Raw genomic sequence first — 17,366 nt, forward strand, 5'->3', positions numbered from 1 at the left:
TCGCTGCTGAGTGGCAGCGAGGAGGACGAATAGAAGACAGCTGCACACCCAGAAGAAGCCAATGGGAGTGGGTTGTTTCCTTGTTGCCAAGGCTGATAGAAAAGCAAAATGCGTGCGTGCGTGCGTGCGTGCGCGTGCTTGCAGTCGGGGAAAGTGACAGAAATTATAAAAATGAGAGTCCAGCTAATTATCTCAAAAGGCGGGCACGTGACCACGATGAGGCTGCAGGCACACTATCGCCTTCATCATCATAACCTGACACCTGAGATGGTGTTACTGCAGCTGCTGCGTCACCCAAGGCAGAAACGACCTTTAACCAATTAGATTAAGATGCGCTGCGTCCCTCTGTTACCCTTGAACTCCACATCAACAAATTGGCACAAGTGGGACAGTGGAACAGCCCGGTGCCTGTCACGGAATGCCAGCTGTGACGTTTATGGGGCGGAGAGCCTGCGAGGGAAACAAGTGTGTACTCTGGCAGCAGATGTAAATAACAATTGCCGCTTTATGTTTATGCATGGCACACACTGGTGTTTTAATACCAGGATTCAAAAATCAATTGGGCCAATTACCATGTCCTCCCACATCAGCCCACACACCACACTGCATGTTTTCTTATGAGACCAAATGGTATTGAAATAATAAACAAAATTATTGCTGGCTATTCAGAGCAACAAGCACAAGACAACAACACAATCCGCCTTTTGCAGCAGCTGAGGCTTGAACTCACAACCTCTGAGACTACAAATCAGTTTCTATCTCACTGAGCTAATTAGTCCGTGACAATTCATGTGTAGCTTCACAAATTGACTAAGCCAGACGTGCAGGTTTAGCAGCCATCCATGCATGGAAAAGCAGATTTCAAAATGCTGTCAAAAATTCAGTTATCAAAACAAAAATCTGAAAATAGACATATTGCATCTAGACAGCATGGAGATGTTGGTCATTTGTTTTAACAATGATTGATTTGCTTCATAAGTGAAAAACTGATGTTTAACTAGTTGAGCTATGTGCAAAGTGAGAAGCCTCAGATGGTTTCACACTGAAGTATTGACACTGGATCTTTGTGCACAGTTTGGTTTATTTTCAAGCATGAGAAGGCAGATTTTCCAGCAGAAAAAAGACTTGAAGATGCTGCACAGTGATCAGTCACGCTCAGGCAATTTTAAGCAATAAGCTGGAGCACAAGATGACATTTACATTACAATGTGGATTCTGCACCGGTTGAGGCTCGAATCCACAACCTCTGGAACCTAAGACAGTCATCCACCGCTCTGAGCTAATTGGCAAGTAGCAACTCAACAGTGGCTTCACAAACTGAGTAAGCTATTCACTGTTGTGTAGGAAAGCAGCCATCCGTGCATGGAAAGGCAGATTTGAAACCACTGTAAAAAAATTCAGTTATCGAAACAAAAATCTGAAAATACACATATTGCATCTAGACAGCATGGAGATGTTGGTAATTTGTTTGTAACAATGATTGATTTGCTCCATAAGTGAAATGTTGATGTTTAAAATTGCCATTTTTACATTGACTCCAATTGTTCACATTAGAGCAAAATTCAAAATGCTGTCAAAAATTCAGTTGTTGAGATAAAATTCTGAAATTTGCCACACATCATCTACCATGACTCTAGAATTTTGTCATTTTTTCATGAACATTGAAGATTTATTTAGCAAGAATTTGCATGTATATGTTTACAGTACCGTTTACAGTCAAACATTTTGATGCACTGTAGGCTCAATTTTTGATAAATCAAAAATCTGAGAAACATAGTTTTTGTAGGACAGTCTGAAGATGCTCTGTAGCAAGTTTGGTGTCAATTGAGTAAAAATTGTGGGAGGAGATAGGTTTAAGAAGTTTTACAGTTTTTGAAAAAAAGAGTGATGAACTTCATAATTTTTAATAGGTTTAAATGTACTTTAGACGCTTGCTGTAGTGCCACCATCAGGACTATTGGCTTGAGTTTACAGCTGAGGATATCTGGCATGAGACTGGACCTTTGTGCAAAGTTTGGTGAGTTTGGTGAGAAGAAGAAAGCAGAAGAATACCTAGGATTACAATAGTGTCCTGGCAGCTTAGCTGTCCGGACCCTAATTAAACCTTAGACAACTAGAATATAATCAATTGCCTTCTCAGTCCACTAGATACATGTTACTGTGATAAAATCATTGATGTAAGATGAGCAGATTGAAAACTGTATCTCATTAGATAAAACAGATATTGACAGAGTTTTTCTTTCCTTTCTTATGACCTTAGGTCTGATGACTTGAAAGGCTCCAGTAAACTGAGACCACTTTGGCAAGTGGAGGACTACCCTGAAGATGCCCCCATTTGTGTTACAAAGAGAGTTATTCTGGTCTGTCAACATGGCAGAGCACGTTGCAGAAGACCTACAGCTAAGGTAAACTGGCAAACAAAACTGTATGTATAGTAACAGAGTGTGGTGGCTTTGATGAGAGCATAGATGGGAACTGAAGACATTAATGGCTTCCCTGTAGGAACAGGCTTGTTTGGTAAAGTGGTGAACATACTCTCAATATGGCATATTGATTTTTCTAGGTGGGAATTTTTTTTCCCGGTGGCTAAAATATGTTTTGTGTCTGACCCCCATCTACAGCATGACATTGCTCGGCTTCCATGTTGGACTCCTGCCTAATTCTCCAAACTGTTGGTGTGCTGACTGACATCTACTGTATGTGAGACACTGACTATGGAGAAGTATGTCAAGGTATGAGGGTACCATTCGTGGAAACACAGATATTTGGGTGTGAAGGCTTGTTTGAGTCTACCAAAACCAAATGAAATGTTTAAGTGCATGTATAATTTTTATTTTTTTTATTTTTTTATTTTAAATAAATGTTGTTTTTTTTTTCAATTTAAATCATCTTAACTTGAAATAGCAAGTCATGTAATTGTCCATCCATTTTCATCTGCTTATCCAGGGCTGGGTTGCAGGCGCAGCAGGCCAAGCGAAGCCACCCAGACGTCCCCCTCCCCAGCCACACTTTCCAGCTCCTCCTGGGGGACCCTGAGGCGTTCCCAGGCCAGATGGGATATGTAGTCCCTCCAGCATGTTCTGGGTCTGCTGAGCAATGTGGAATAATGCAGGAATGTGCATTTATTTGATGAGGTAAGGAAAGTTTTTAGCACTTCTCATGGCAAGTAATTATTTGAGTTAACTCACAGTAACAAGTTGGAACAACAAGTGATTAAAAGGTCAATCAACTTTACAACTTAAAAAAACTGTTAAACAACTAGGACATTGTAGTTAAATCAATCTTATGAACTTTATTTTCTGAGTTGAAACAAAGGTAATCCTCAAGCTGAGTTAACTTACATTTTCGAGGGAGCAGGTGAACTTTCATTTCCAAGTTTAACCAAGTTGTGTGGAAACGGGTCTCTCCTACCACCAGGTACATATAACAAAATATTGGTCTTGCATTGGTAAGCTATATTGGCACTTCAAGGATATTTACTCATATTTATCTGTTTGTTTCTTCCTTTCCTGTAGTTGGTGTGGCTTATTCTACTTAGGCAAACTGTTATAAGTGCCCAATTTGATGTAATTTGTTGACTCTGCTTTGTTAAATGAACAGACAAATGAAACACTGGCTCTATGAAGTCATTCACATTTTCATATTTTTGCATCAGCCAACATAGTTCTCCAACACACTTGGCACAAGGGAGAAGTTTCAGTTCTGCAACCTCAACTAAATCCTACACACTGGACCTTTAAGTTAAAGATGTAATATTCATGCATACAAAAGACTTATTTCTCACACTTGAAAAGTGACTTTTGGAGCTTAATATAGTCTTTCATATCTAACTGAATGTGTACAAAAAACAAAACGCTTCTTTGAATATAAATGTGATATGACAAAACATGGTCTAAAACCAAAGTTTGAACTCAACAGAATATTATGAGCGTCATAAGGATAGTATTTATTACAGGGCTGTTGTATTGGATTGTAGACAGCTTAATTTTTCTGTTCACTGAGCTTGTTGTAATGTGAAAAGGTCTTAAAGGCCACCCTGAAAGCACTTAGTCCTGCTGCCCCTTTTATTCAAGCTCTAAGTGTTTATTGCAGTATAACAGAGATTTAAACACAAAGAAGCATTAATACAATAAAAAACAAGAACAAAACAAACAAACAAAAAACGTTGAGAAAAAATAGTAGTTGTATTTGGTGTATTTTGTCATTGTGAAATTTCACATTGGTAAGCAGTCACACCTTTGTGTCGACTTATTTAGTCAGCTCCTCCAAACTTTCAGTGTATGATTCTATGAGAAGGACTTTTACTGTGTTTGGTCATAACATTATATTAATAATGTATTGCTGTTGTAACTGTTATCATTATTGGCGTTAGAATTGGACTTGAAATTGGAATTAGAACTGGAACTGGCAGTGGAACTGGACCTGGAATGTTCTGCATTTCGGAATCTCTTTGTTAGTCAGGTATATAAGACCAGTTCACCTCATAACAGTCAGACGCACACAGACCAACATTCGAGTTACACAACTGTTAACTACTTAGTTACGAATTATTTCCTTGAAAAATTTCATTTTATCGGCATTTAACCATCATGGCTGATAAATCTGCACAGGAGTTGAAGACTCTTCACGCTCTGGCCTCTGGAGAGGATCAAGGTGAGTGTCAAAAAAGAGGGATGGACAGTAACTCTGACTTGGTAACTAAAATAACTCAGTTTCCTCTCATCCTGATAAAATATATGAGATTTAGAGAAATGGCTTCCAACCTATCAGGTTTGTGAAACATTTAAGGGGCAGTGTATGATTGCACCTCACCCAGTTTGCATGGGTCCATTAATTGTGGGCAGTTTTTGTGATTTTCTTTTGGATCAAGAAATTAAATTTCAAACACCTAGAAAGGTAAACTATCAAATATATCAGAAGGGAACATACAGTAGATAAAGATTTAGGCCACAAGCACACATTGGCAAAATTAACACCAGCAAATATTCACCGTCTGTTCACTTCAATTCAGTTTGAGTCAAAGGGGGAAAAAACCCATTTGCTTCCGGTGGCAAAGCAAATTTGAATCTTCAGATCGCATGGAGTTGCAGCCTCAACCAATATCAAAGATGTACATGTGGAAGAGACATTTGTTGATTGCCATGTCTAACCAGCCAATAGGCTATTATATGATACTGGTCCTGACAAATACAAGCAGTCCCACATGAGAGACGCTGCCTGGTTGGCAGTGAGTCAGGAGACAGGCATGTAACGTAAGAAGACTTAAAATGTTTCAATAACATCATATTTCAATATGTTCATTAGCAAGCTAGCTTTTAGGGTCATGTCAGGCACTGCCCACATTCAGTATATGGCCTCAGCAGGTGATGGTCACTTGCGTGCATTCACACATATGTGAGCATGTGAGAGAAAATACACAATTCTAATATGATGTGACACATTGGGAAAGGGGTGGGAGGGTTGAGAACCAACAATTTAGTGGCTGTGAGTTAATACAAAGGCCATTTGTTACAATTATTGACACAACACTAAATGCCATCAACTAATTGGTGTTCCACTTTGTTTTTCCTTTGATTTTAGATAATGACTCCAGACACAACATTGTGGAAGAAGTCAAAGAGCAGACGGCCAAAAGGAAGGCCAGCACCGACGAAGGGCCCTCCAAGAAGGAAGTGAAGACTGAGGATAGTACCCACACCCCGCACTTCGCTATATATCAAGGTGCAAGTGTGAGGGGGAGCAAGCGGAAGGCTCAGGAGGCTGATGAAGAGCGCCCCAACAAAAAGATCAGGGGTAGCGATCACGTCAGCATCACTGAGCCCAGCAGTGTGGTGTTTGAGGGTGTCAAAGTGAGGCAGAGTGAAAGAAAGGCCCACGATGACGGAGACAGAGCCTCAAAGAAGAGCTCTGACCTCAGTCCAAGGATCAGCGCATGTTCATCCTCATTGTCAGATGAGGAGGAAACATACGACTTGTCCTTCACAGTCAAAACCAACCGAGGTAAGCTGATAGTGTGAAAGAAAGTTAGGTTGCACCTACGAAATTTTGAAGAATATGCTCATTTGCTGCCAAGAGCTGGATGAGGAGATTAATACCACTCTCATGTTTGTACCCAAAATATGAAACTACAGCCAGAAGTCTGATAGCTTAGCTTAGCACAAAGACTGAAAATAGCAAGCCTACCTCTGTCTGCAGTAAACAAAATCCACCTATCAGCATTTCTAAAGCTCACATTTTAATACATTATATCTTGTTTGTTTAATCCGTCCGTAATTCGAAGGGTAAAATTGGCACATGCCCCTGTTTGCAGTATTTGTAGCTTCATACTTAGACATGAGCTGATTTCTCGTCCAAAAGCAGATGAGCATATTTCTGCTCAATAGGCATCTCTCTAAAGTTACAGTAATACAAATACACGTCATCTCTCTGTGTCTGTGTGCAGCTGAATTTGAAGGCAACTACTACGAGCTTTCCCGGCTTGGTGAAGGTGGTTTTGGAGCGGTTTATGAGGGCTACAGAAAAAATGACATGGCACCAGTAAGTCTTACACATTATCCTTCTCTCTCTCTCTCTCTCTCTCTCTCTCTCTCTCTCGTAAAAACAAATGTTTTTTAAGTGTATTCTTGGAAAGTGCCAAACACCTGTGTTTCCATCTTTCAGGTGGCCATCAAACACATTAGGAAAGAAAACGTCCACTACACGGAAGTGGTAAGTGATTCAATCTGGTGTCCTAAGCACTATCATCTGAAACATGTTTGTACTTGTAGTGCTATTGGTCAGACCACGCACAACGATAGAATGATAAATGTTGGTATGTTGTTTTCATTTCTATATTTTCTGTATTTGCTTTAGGTCCAGAATGGAGAGGTGTTTAAAGTCATTGAAGAAGTCGCCCTCATGGTGAAAGCAGCAGGTGGAGCTGATTCACCTGGGAAAACTGCAGCCATCTCCCTTCTTGACTGTTTTGATCTGGAGGAGGAGCTAATCCTAGTTGTGGAAAGACCAGTCCCCTCCATGGATCTCCACAAGTACCGCAGGGCCAAAGGAGGCTACCTGCAAGAACATGAGGCTAAGGTACTGAAGCTAGGTGAAGGATGAAGAGTCAGGCTGCAGTCCCTTTATTATTAATTATTGCCATAATTTACATTGTGCTGGATCACTCATGAAAACGTTTCTTGTTTGTTTTATCCGTATCGACACTGAGGTGTAAAAACACACTATGGTGTTCAGGGTGTATATGCACAGGACTATTTTTTAGCCCGCTAAGCTAACAAATTTTGCTGAAGTGAACGTTTAACTTAAACCCCACTCCATTCACTCGTCTGTTTCACTCTCTCCCTCCATCACAGATCATCCTGAAGCAGATGGTAAAAGCAGCCATTGAGATGCACTCAAACGGTGTCTTTCACAGGGACATCAAGTTGCAAAACGTCCTTGTGGAAACTGGACCCACTGTCCCACGCGTCCGAGTGATCGATTTTGGTTGCGGCTGCCTCGTGAGAAAGCGATACTGCAATTACTACTGTGGTATGATATCTGGCCTCTCCTGATATTTTATTTCTTCGTCTTGCCCTGGTTGATTGTCTCTGACTGTGTCCCTCTGTCTTTGTGTCACATTGTGTATTTTAGGTACTTTCTCAAAAGCCCCTCCAGAATGGTTCCTGGTCCGAGAATATCAGGCCATTCCCACAACAGTGTGGCAGCTTGGAACACTGTTATGGGACCTGCTCGACCATAAGCATTCATTTAAAACTCAGGTTTACTTCAAGGAGGGGCTTAAAATCAACAGGAATCTGTCCAGAGGTAAGACACACACACACACACACACACACACACACACACACACATGCACAACGTTTGCAAGGGTCACTTAATTGAAATTACAGAAGATGATATTTAATACTACAATACACTACAGTATTTTATGCCTTCACGCCAGCGAAAGTCGTTGCTGGAGGCATTATGTTTTTGGGTTGTCTGTTCATACATCGGTACGTCTGTACGTCCCCACAGCCATTCCAGCCTTGTGAACACGATATGTCAGGAACGCTCTCGAGGAATTTCTTTAAATTTCTTGGCAGAAACGTCTCTCTGAGGATTTTGTTGGTCATTGGTCAAAGGTCAAGGTCAATGTGACCTTGTCTGTCTTGTCCTTGTGAAAGCAGTATCTTAAGAACACTTTGAGGGATTATATTTTTCAAATTTGGCACAAACGTTCACTTGGGCTCATGGGTGAAGTGATTAAATTTTGGTGGTCAAAGGGAAAGGTCAAGGTCACCTTGACTTTGCAGCTGCCTCATTCTTGTGAACTCGATATCTCAACAACACCTTGAGGGATTTTTTTTCAAATTTGACATAAATGTCCACTTAGATTTAACAATGAAATTATTAGAATTTGGTGGTCAAAGGTCAAGGTCACTGTGTGTCAACACCTTGCCTCAGCCTCATTCTTGTAAACGTAATGTCTTGAGAAGACCCTGAAGAAATTTCCTCAAATTTGAGTTACTTGGCCTCAAGAATGAACTGATTAGAATTTGGTGACATGAAATAAGTCAACACACACAAATCTTTGGGAGGATTTTTTGTTTTACAGTGGATCACCTCGCTGCCACTGAAAACACTGATCTCCCTAACTCCCCCTCTCTCTCTCTCTCTCTCTCTCTCTCTCTCTCTCTCTCTCTCTTGCTCCCCAGGCTGCAGAGGTTTCTTGCAGATGTGTCTGCAAAACGACCCTGAGATGCGTGCCACATTAGAGCAGCTACAGCTTCATCCCTGGCTCAGATAATCAACGACGAGCCACCTGTTGTCAGCTCTGTCCCTTTCATGAGTGGTTAGATCACACTCCTATTTTTCTTCTTCTATTTTTTTAGATTTCTATCTATTTTTCATATTTATTCTGCACTTTAAAAACCAGATGCCTCCTAGTCAAGGGCTCTGCTGGAACTGTCCTAACATTCTACGTGTGCTTTTATTTATCTGTATATGCATTTTTTGTGATTTTCTGCTGGATCAAGCAAATAAGTTTTAAACACCTAGAAAGGTAAACTATCAAATATATCAGAAGGGAACATAGAGTATATTAAGATTTAGGGCTTGAGCACACATTGGCAAAATTAACATAATTTACATTGTCTGGTGATCACCGTTGCTGGTTCGGTGCCACCAGTGTTTGAACATATCAGGTTAAAAGAAGTGAATGCTTTGAAAGAATAATATGACGTTTTGGGGAAAGAAAAAAAACATCCACCAACCAGCACTTCTGAAGGTCATTCATTGAAACGTTGTATCTTGTTTCGACACTGAGGTGTAAAAACACACTATGGTGTTCAGGGTGTATATGCACAGGGCTATTTTTTAGCCCGCTAAGCTAACAAATTTTGCTAAAGTGAACGTTTAACTTAAACCCCACTCCATTCACTCGTCTGTTTCACTCTCTCCCTCCATCACAGATCATCCTGAGGCAGATGGTAGATGCAGCCATTGAGATGAACTCGAACGGCACCGGACCCACTGTCCCACGCGTCCGAGTGATCGATTTTGGTTGCGGCTGCCTCGTGAGAAAGCGATACCGCAATTACTACTGTGGTATGATATCTGGCCTCTCCTGATATTTTATTTCTACGTCTTGCCCTGGTTGATTGTCTCTGACTGTGTCCCTCTGTCTTTGTGTCTTACCTTGTGTATTTTAGGTACTTTCTCAAAAGCCCCTCCAGAATGGTTCCTGGTCCGAGAATATCAGGCCATTCCCACAACAGTGTGGCAGCTTGGAACACTGTTATGGGACCTGCTCGACCATAAGCATTCATTTAAAACTCAGGTTTACTTCAAGGAGGGGCTTAAAATCAACAGGAATCTGTCCAGAGGTAAGACACACACACACACACACACACACACACAGACAACGTTTGCAAGGGTCACTTAATTGAAATTACAGAAGATGATATTTAATACTACAATACACTACAGTATTTTATGCCTTCACGCCAGCGAAAGTCGTTGCTGGAGGCATTATGTTTTTGGGTTGTCTGTTCATACATCCGTACGTCTGTACGTCCCCACAGCCATTCCAGCCTTGTGAACACGATATGTCAGAAACGCTCTCAAGGAATTTCTTTAAATTTCTTGGCAGAAACGTCTCTCTGAGGATTTTGTTGGTCATTGGTCAAAGGTCAAGGTCAATGTGACCTTGTCTGTCTTGTCCTTGTGAAAGCAGTATCTTAAGAACACTTTGAGGGATTATATTTTTCAAATTTGGCACAAACGTTTACTTGGGCTCATGGGTGAAGTGATTAAATTTTGGTGGTCAAAGGGAAAGGTCAAGGTCACCTTGACTTTGCAGCTGCCTCATTCTTGTGAACTCGATATCTCAACAACACCTTGAGGGATTTTTTTTCAAATTTGACATAAATGTCCACTTAGATTTAACAATGAAATTATTAGAATTTGGTGGTCAAAGGTCAAGGTCGCTGTGCGTCAACACCTTGCCTCAGCCTCATTCTTGTAAACGCAATGTCTTGAGAAGACCCTGAAGGAATTTCCTCAAATTTGAGTTACTTGGCCTCAAGAATGAACTGATTAGAATTTGGTGACATGAAATAAGTCAACATACACAAATCTTTGGGAGGATTTTTTGTTTTACAGTGGATCACCTCGCTGCCACTGAAAACACTGATCTCCCTAACTCCCCCTCTCTCTCTCTTTCTCTCTCTCTCTCTCTCTCTCTCTCTCTCTCTCTCTCTCTCTCTTGCTCCCCAGGCTGCAGAGGTTTCTTGCAGATGTGTCTGCAAAACGACCCTGAGATGCGTGCCACATCAGAGCAGCTACAGCTTCATCCCTGGCTCAGATAATCAACGACGAGCCACCTGTTGTCATTCTGCACTTTAAAAACCAGATGCCTCCTAGTCAAGGGCTCTGCTGGAACTGTCCTAACATTCTACGTGTGCTTTTATTTATCTGTATATGTATATACCGTATATGCATGTAGGGCTTCTTCTCAAGAGAGAAGGTCGTAACGCAGCTACGCCTGGATGGTGTGTCGTGGATGTGCTGCTGCCGTGGCCCTGCCTGATGCCTCCTACTGCTACTGGTGTTGTCAGCTATTGTCACTAGTGTCTGACCTGCTTCTTTCTCAGTCTCTGACTCTCTTTATGTATAACTTTGTCATATGGATTACTGTAAATGTATTATGTTGCTCTGTCCTGCTCCTGTCCGACATCTATTGCACATATGTCGGTCCTGGAAGAGGGATCCCTCCTCAGTTTTTCCTCATCCGCTGTGATGGTCTAAGGACAGAGGGATGTCATTACCTGTAAAGCCCTCTGAGGCAAATTGTGATTTATAATATTAATGTATCTATAATATATATAATATATAATAAAATTCAAAACAATTGAATATGTATATATGTGTGAAGTGTTATGTTTATATATATATATACATATATATATATATATATATATATATATGTATATATTAAACATTTTATCTTTATATTTTTGTACTTGTATGTGTGACATGTATATTCATATTTGTCCGTGTATGATGGCACCTTGGTTGGGAGAAAGGGCAATTTCATTCATGTACTCTGTATGTGGAAATGACCATAGAGTTGAACTTGACTTAATTTACTTAATCTTTTTATACAAAAAAAAACTGATTTGATGTTGGCCTATTACAATTGTCTCCATCCTACATCACTTCAGTGCAATCTTTTTATAGAATCAAAAGCAGACATATAGGAAAGCAGACATATATAGGAAAGAAGGGCATGTCCAAGTGCATTAAATCTGCAAAACTTGCATTCAGGAAGGCACTGAAGTTGTTACGGGATTATTCTTATTCATGTGAAGAACTGGAGACTTTCCAAAGAGCACTGAATGAATCTAAGAAAATTCTTTGTATCACAGAGCAGGAGAGAAAAAAATTAAACATGAAAACGTGAAGTGAAAATAAAGCATTCCTATAATTGTACATGATGCAAGCCGTCGAGAATGTACATTAGGAAAGGATTTACAGATTGTTTTTTAATTATTTCTACAGTATTCCAGAATGTAATTTGTTGCATGAAGATATCTGCTGTAATGTAAAATGTTATCAAAGCTTTAATCTGATTCTGGTGACTGTTACTTTTATTTTATTTTTTTCTATTTAACCTCTATTTAACCAGGCAAGTCATTAAGAACAAATTCTTATTTACAATGGCGGCCTGGCAAAGGGCAAGAGCCTCTTGAGGTTCAGCTGCTAATGGTAGGCCTATGCAGAAACTGGTGTTCTGGTAGCAGTGGTGCACTGATTAATGAATGTATTTTGACATTATGTGAGTGGGGCCTGTTGCATGTTAAAGAACTGTTGTGCTGCACTGATCTGAGATGACAATCAGTATTGACAGCAGTTGCCATGTTTACAAAAGTGAGAATTTTAACTGTATCAGAACATGTGCTTTAGCTGTTTGGGAAAAACTGCATATTGCGGAAACCCTACACCCTGAGCATGATCTTTCAGGCAGAGCTTTTCTCAGGCTGCACACCAATCCCATCTCTTACCTCGTTCAGTGTATCCCGTCTGCCAGACACTAATGTCAAACAGCACCCGGGAGAGTTGGAGCTGTTATCCACGCAAATAAACAGTTTACAGGTGAAACATGATGTTGGGTCGATTTGTAAATTGCTTGAGAGTTCAACCTGAAAGGCGCTACTCAGGGAATAAACTTCACAGCTTCTCCAGCAACACGCGCTTCAATTGGCTAAAAAGTCTGAGCCAATCACTTTGCTTCTTGTAGGTAGGAGGCCGGCAGAGCTGTGACATTCAGTGTTCTCATGCCTGTGTCAACTGTGTAAATATCTAAAGATGAACATTGTACGCTCGTCTCTTTCCCGACTGCGTGGAATAACCAATTTCACCAGGTAACAGAGTTCACGTAGCTTCATGCTAGCTAAACGGCAGAGCCAGTAATGTTTGGTTACTATGCTAACAGTGGTAAGCTAGCTTAGCAACGCGTTAGCAGCGTGGCTAGTTAATCAAACAGGAAGCTAGCTACTATGTGAATGCTAATTAAATTATAGCTTAATTATATACCAAAGTATTATGAACGACAGTATTGATTTACATCTGTGGGCAGTGTTTGCTGTTGTTTTTATAATACTTTCAGTGTGAGTTAAAGTAGCAGTTATAATGTGTTTTCAGTCTGTACATATATGTCATCATTGTGTATATAGTGGACACCAGGGTATGAGAGTCATGCATTATACTACTCCATACTAGAGGAACTAGGCTCATTTAAAAGAAATCATACTTGTTTTTCCTATGGTCTAAGACAGACAATATTCATAAACATGAACAACTCGAGAGCTAAAACTCAAATTTGTGATGTCATCAAGTATATCAGAATCAGAAATACTTTATTGATCCCCGAGGGGAAATTATTTATGTTACAGGTGCTCCTTGCAAGAGAGGAAAGATACATGAAAATATAAGAAATTTAAACAATAGTATTAACAAATATATAGTTAAATAAACAGGAATTATTAACAAACATAAACATAAATAAATATATATATATATATATATATATATTGTAAACAAAATTTACACAAACAGAATATATACAGTCAGGGTGAATGGGGTTATTGCACAAGTTAAATTAAATTATTGCAGTGTGTGAAAGTCTCAGGGCCACTGAGAGGGAGGAGTTGTACAGTTTGATGGCCACAGGCAGGAATGATTTCCTGTGGCGCTCAGTGGTACATCTTGGTGGTATGAGTCTCCCACTGAAAGAACTCTTGTGCCTGACCAGCACATGGTGGAGTGGGTGTGAGACATTGTCCAAGATAGTTCGTAGCTTAGACAGCATCCTCCTCTCTGACACCACCATCAGAGAGTCACACTCCGTTCCCACAACGTCACTGGCCTTGCGGATCAGTTTGTTGAGTCTGTTGGCGTCCGCCACCCTCAGCCTGCTGCCCCAGCACACAACAGCATAGAGGATAGCGCTGGCCACCACAGACTCATAGCAAATCCTCAGCATAGTCCGGCAGATGTTGATGGACCTCAGTCGCCTCAGAAAATAGAGACGGCTCTGGCCCTTCCTGTAGAGAGCGTTAGTGTTCTTAACCCAGTCCAGTTTACTGTCAGTGTGTACCCCCAGGTACTTATAGTCCTCTACAATGTCCACATTGACCCCCTGGATGGAAACAGGGGTCACCGGTGTCTTGGTCCTCCTCAGATCCACAGCCAGTTCCTTTGTCTTTGCCACTTTGAGCTGCAGATGGTTCTGCTCACACCATGTGACAAAGTTATCCACAACTGCCCTGTACTCATCCTCATCACCCTTGGTGATACATCCAACTATAGCAGAGTCATCAGAAAACTTCTGAATATGGCAGGTCTCAGTGCAATAGCTGAAGTCTGTGGTGTAGAGGGTGAAGAGGAAGGGAGAGAGGACAGTCCCCTGCGGGGCCCCGGTATTGCTGACCACTCTGTCTGACACACAGCGTTGCAAGCGCACATACTGTGGTCTGCCAGTCAAGTAGTCTACAATCCAGGACACCAGGGGGGCATCCACCTGCATTGCTGTCAGCTTGTCATCCAGTAGAGCTGGACGGATGGTGTTGAATGCACTAGAGAAGTCAAAAAACATGACCCTCACAGTGCTCGCCGGCTTATCCAAATGGGTGTAGACGCAGTTGAGCAGGTAGATGATGGCGTCCTCAACTCCAAGTCGGGGCTGATAGGCGAACTGGAGGGGTCCAAAAGTGGCTTGACCATGGTCCGGAGCTGCTCCAAGACGAGTCTCTCCAGGGTCTTCATGATGTGGGAGGTCAATGCCACGGGTCTGTAGTCCTTGGAACCACTGGGACGTGACGTCTTTGGCACAGGAACGAGGCAGGATGTCTTCCACAGCAAGGGGACCCTCTGGGCAGGGCCAGCAGTGTCAAATCTGTTAAAAAACAGATTCAGTTCATTGGCCCTGTCCATGCTGCCTTCAACTCCTCTGTGGTTGTTGGTCCTGAAGCCAGTGATGGTCCAGGACCAACAACCAAAGTCAGGAGCTGCTCCATAGACAATTGGGAAAGATGCAGATGACCCTGAGAGTATCCAGGGTAATGTTCTGGGTATGTGGGTGCATTTTATGTTTCAGACCTGAGAACACTCCAGCAGAATAAAACTGGGCGCTCTGTCAGGCTCCCAGTGTCAGTGTCTATGAAGCAGCTCCAGACTTTATACACTTTGACATCACAAGTTTGAGACTTTCTTCTTTTGTTTCTGGCTTTTATAGGAGTACCTCATGTTCACAAATATTGATTGAACTTTCCTAGGCCATGGAAGTAACTACAGATGCATGATATTGAAATTTTGACAGTTATTCTATATCCAACAACTCACTTGACCGATAACCGATATATCCACTTTTTTCCCCTACCTTATTTTAGTGATCATCAGGCCTCTTCTGTAGTGGAATTAACATCATATTGTGCATGCATACTATTATCATGATGGCCCACCAGCAGATGGAGACATGAAATACAATACTTTTCATTGTTCATTCATTGTGCAAAATAAGAAAAAGCACATTGGTCGATTGTGGTAGTTCACTTAAAAGCTGATAGCTGATTTCAAGTTGGCCAATACCAACAATGTGCTGATATTATCATGAATCCCTAGAAATAACATAATTGAATTCTTAATATAGGTGGTGTCCCCTTTAAGTAGCAGCACTATAAATGTATTACAACTTCTTGTCCATTACTTGTTGTAATTGTGGCATAATGTTGATATTAAAGGTCCAGTGTGTCGGATTTAGGGCTATATTTTGGCAGAAGTGGAGTGTAATGTAATAGGTATGTTTTCTTTAGTGTATGATCACCTGAAAATAAGATTCGCTGTGTTTTAGTTACCTTAGAATGACCTGTGTATATCTACATAAAAGCGGGTCTTGGTTCAACAGCATGTTGCTATAGTGGCCCAGAACAGACAAACCAAACACTAGCTTTGTGTTACAATACCCATACCACCATACTATAGAGTATGCCAGAAAAAGATTTACTATGTCCCAATATATAGTATGTCAAATGCAGTATCCCAAAAATACCGGGATGTCCTACTACATCCTGGTATTTCGTACTACATCCTCTATGCAGCAGATGGTACACCACATCAACTAAAAAGTGTCTAATGACCAGTCGAATAGTAATGATATGAGTATTAATTGTTTAAATGATCAAGAAATAATCAAAAAGATTACAGACAACAAAAGGACATAACTATAAAATAACAATTATGGAGAAATGCAGATGTAATTTTACTGTTGTGTATGAAATATGTTAGATTAGAAGAGACCTCAGCATTGGTTGGGCTCCCAGTAAAAACCTAAACAATGAACACTGTAGGAATTCTAAACGGGAGAAGTCTCAGATGGTTGCAATCCACTAGATGCCTCTAATCTTACACACTGACTCTTTAAAGAATGATATTTGTTTATAATATTTTTAATCTGTGATCTGTCAGCAGCGTCCCTGCAGGGAACCTCGCAGTAACTGGCAACACTCACCTTAGATTATTCAGCAACTGGATTGTGCCCAGAGCAGCAGCGGGACCTCAGATTTCCAGATGTGGGCCACTGTCTTCACAAGCTGAGGGTTCAGGAGTGTTCCAACAACTTCCTTGGCAATACCAGCAGGTACGGACAAAGAAACGGGGAACAGAGTATCAGCCCAAGAACATCAAACGCAAGAGGACCCACGGTTGGATCAAGAGGATGAGCACACAAGGCGGCATCGAGGTGGTTCTACGGCGCATGTTGAAGGGACGGAAATCACTCACACACTGACGGACCCTGTTGGAAAACCTACAAGAAAACAGACACTGGTTCAGAAACACTGGCGCTGCTCAGGGTGCTCAGTAAAGACCTTGTGGAATGGGTTAACTGGTGATACTGGGTGGGTTGGGTGTGGCTCTCCTAGTGCATTAATAATGGGCAGGAGAATGAAAACTGGCCTTTGACAAACAATTTGCATTTACCTTAGGGTAAAAAGAAGCCTGGTAGTTTCATGCAGTTGCTTTTGATCCATAAAGTTTTGTTCATAATCATTAAATGTTATCAGATGTATAGATTGTTTGAAGTGAAGTCATTTGATTCTAAGACAAAATGTGTCTATAAAGATTGGTTGTTCTCAAATGAAAACACCAATTCTGGTTGATTTGGAAATAAAAAAACACCTGCAGAATTCACATGTACTTGAATTTGTGATTTTAAAAAGTAGCCTCAAACATAGTTTGTGGACAAAGGGTTTGTTCTTTGTTGCCTCAACAAACTAAGCTTTGACCTTCAGAGTTTGCTGCCATCTACTGCTGATGACAAAGCTGTAGGT

At 41.0% G+C, this 17,366-nt stretch overlaps 1 protein-coding gene across 2 annotated transcripts; it reads left to right on the forward strand.

The window, feature by feature from the left end:
- The first annotated feature begins 12,767 nt into the window (after positions 1-12,767).
- mrpl34 (mitochondrial ribosomal protein L34) lies at positions 12,768-17,226 on the forward strand. 2 transcript variants are annotated; one of them, XM_033650105.1, is made up of 2 exons: positions 12,768-12,902; positions 16,504-17,226. In XM_033650105.1, exons 1-2 carry the CDS (start codon positions 12,847-12,849, stop codon positions 16,823-16,825), a joined length of 378 nt encoding a protein of 125 aa, XP_033505996.1. In that variant the 5' UTR covers positions 12,768-12,846; the 3' UTR covers positions 16,826-17,226. The 2 variants fall into 2 exon arrangements, with proteins under 2 accessions (XP_033505996.1, XP_033505997.1); XM_033650106.2 differs by having other exon boundaries at positions 12,775-12,902; positions 16,507-17,226.
- Positions 17,227-17,366: the final 140 nt, after the last annotated feature.

This window comes from Epinephelus lanceolatus, chromosome 12 (genome assembly GCF_041903045.1).
Source record: "Epinephelus lanceolatus isolate andai-2023 chromosome 12, ASM4190304v1, whole genome shotgun sequence".
NCBI lineage: Eukaryota > Metazoa > Chordata > Actinopteri > Perciformes > Serranidae > Epinephelus > Epinephelus lanceolatus.

What these genes read in the sequence shown, in the direction of transcription:
- mrpl34 (XM_033650105.1), top strand. Translation starts at nt 12,847, where the DNA reads ATGAACATTGTACGCTCGTCTCTTTCCCGACTGCGTGGAATAACCAAT. An exon ending in GGAATAACCAATTTCACCAG is followed by an intron (nt 12,903 to 16,503) that starts GTAACAGAGTTC and finishes GTGATCTGTCAG; the next exon opens with CAGCGTCCCTGCAGGGAACC.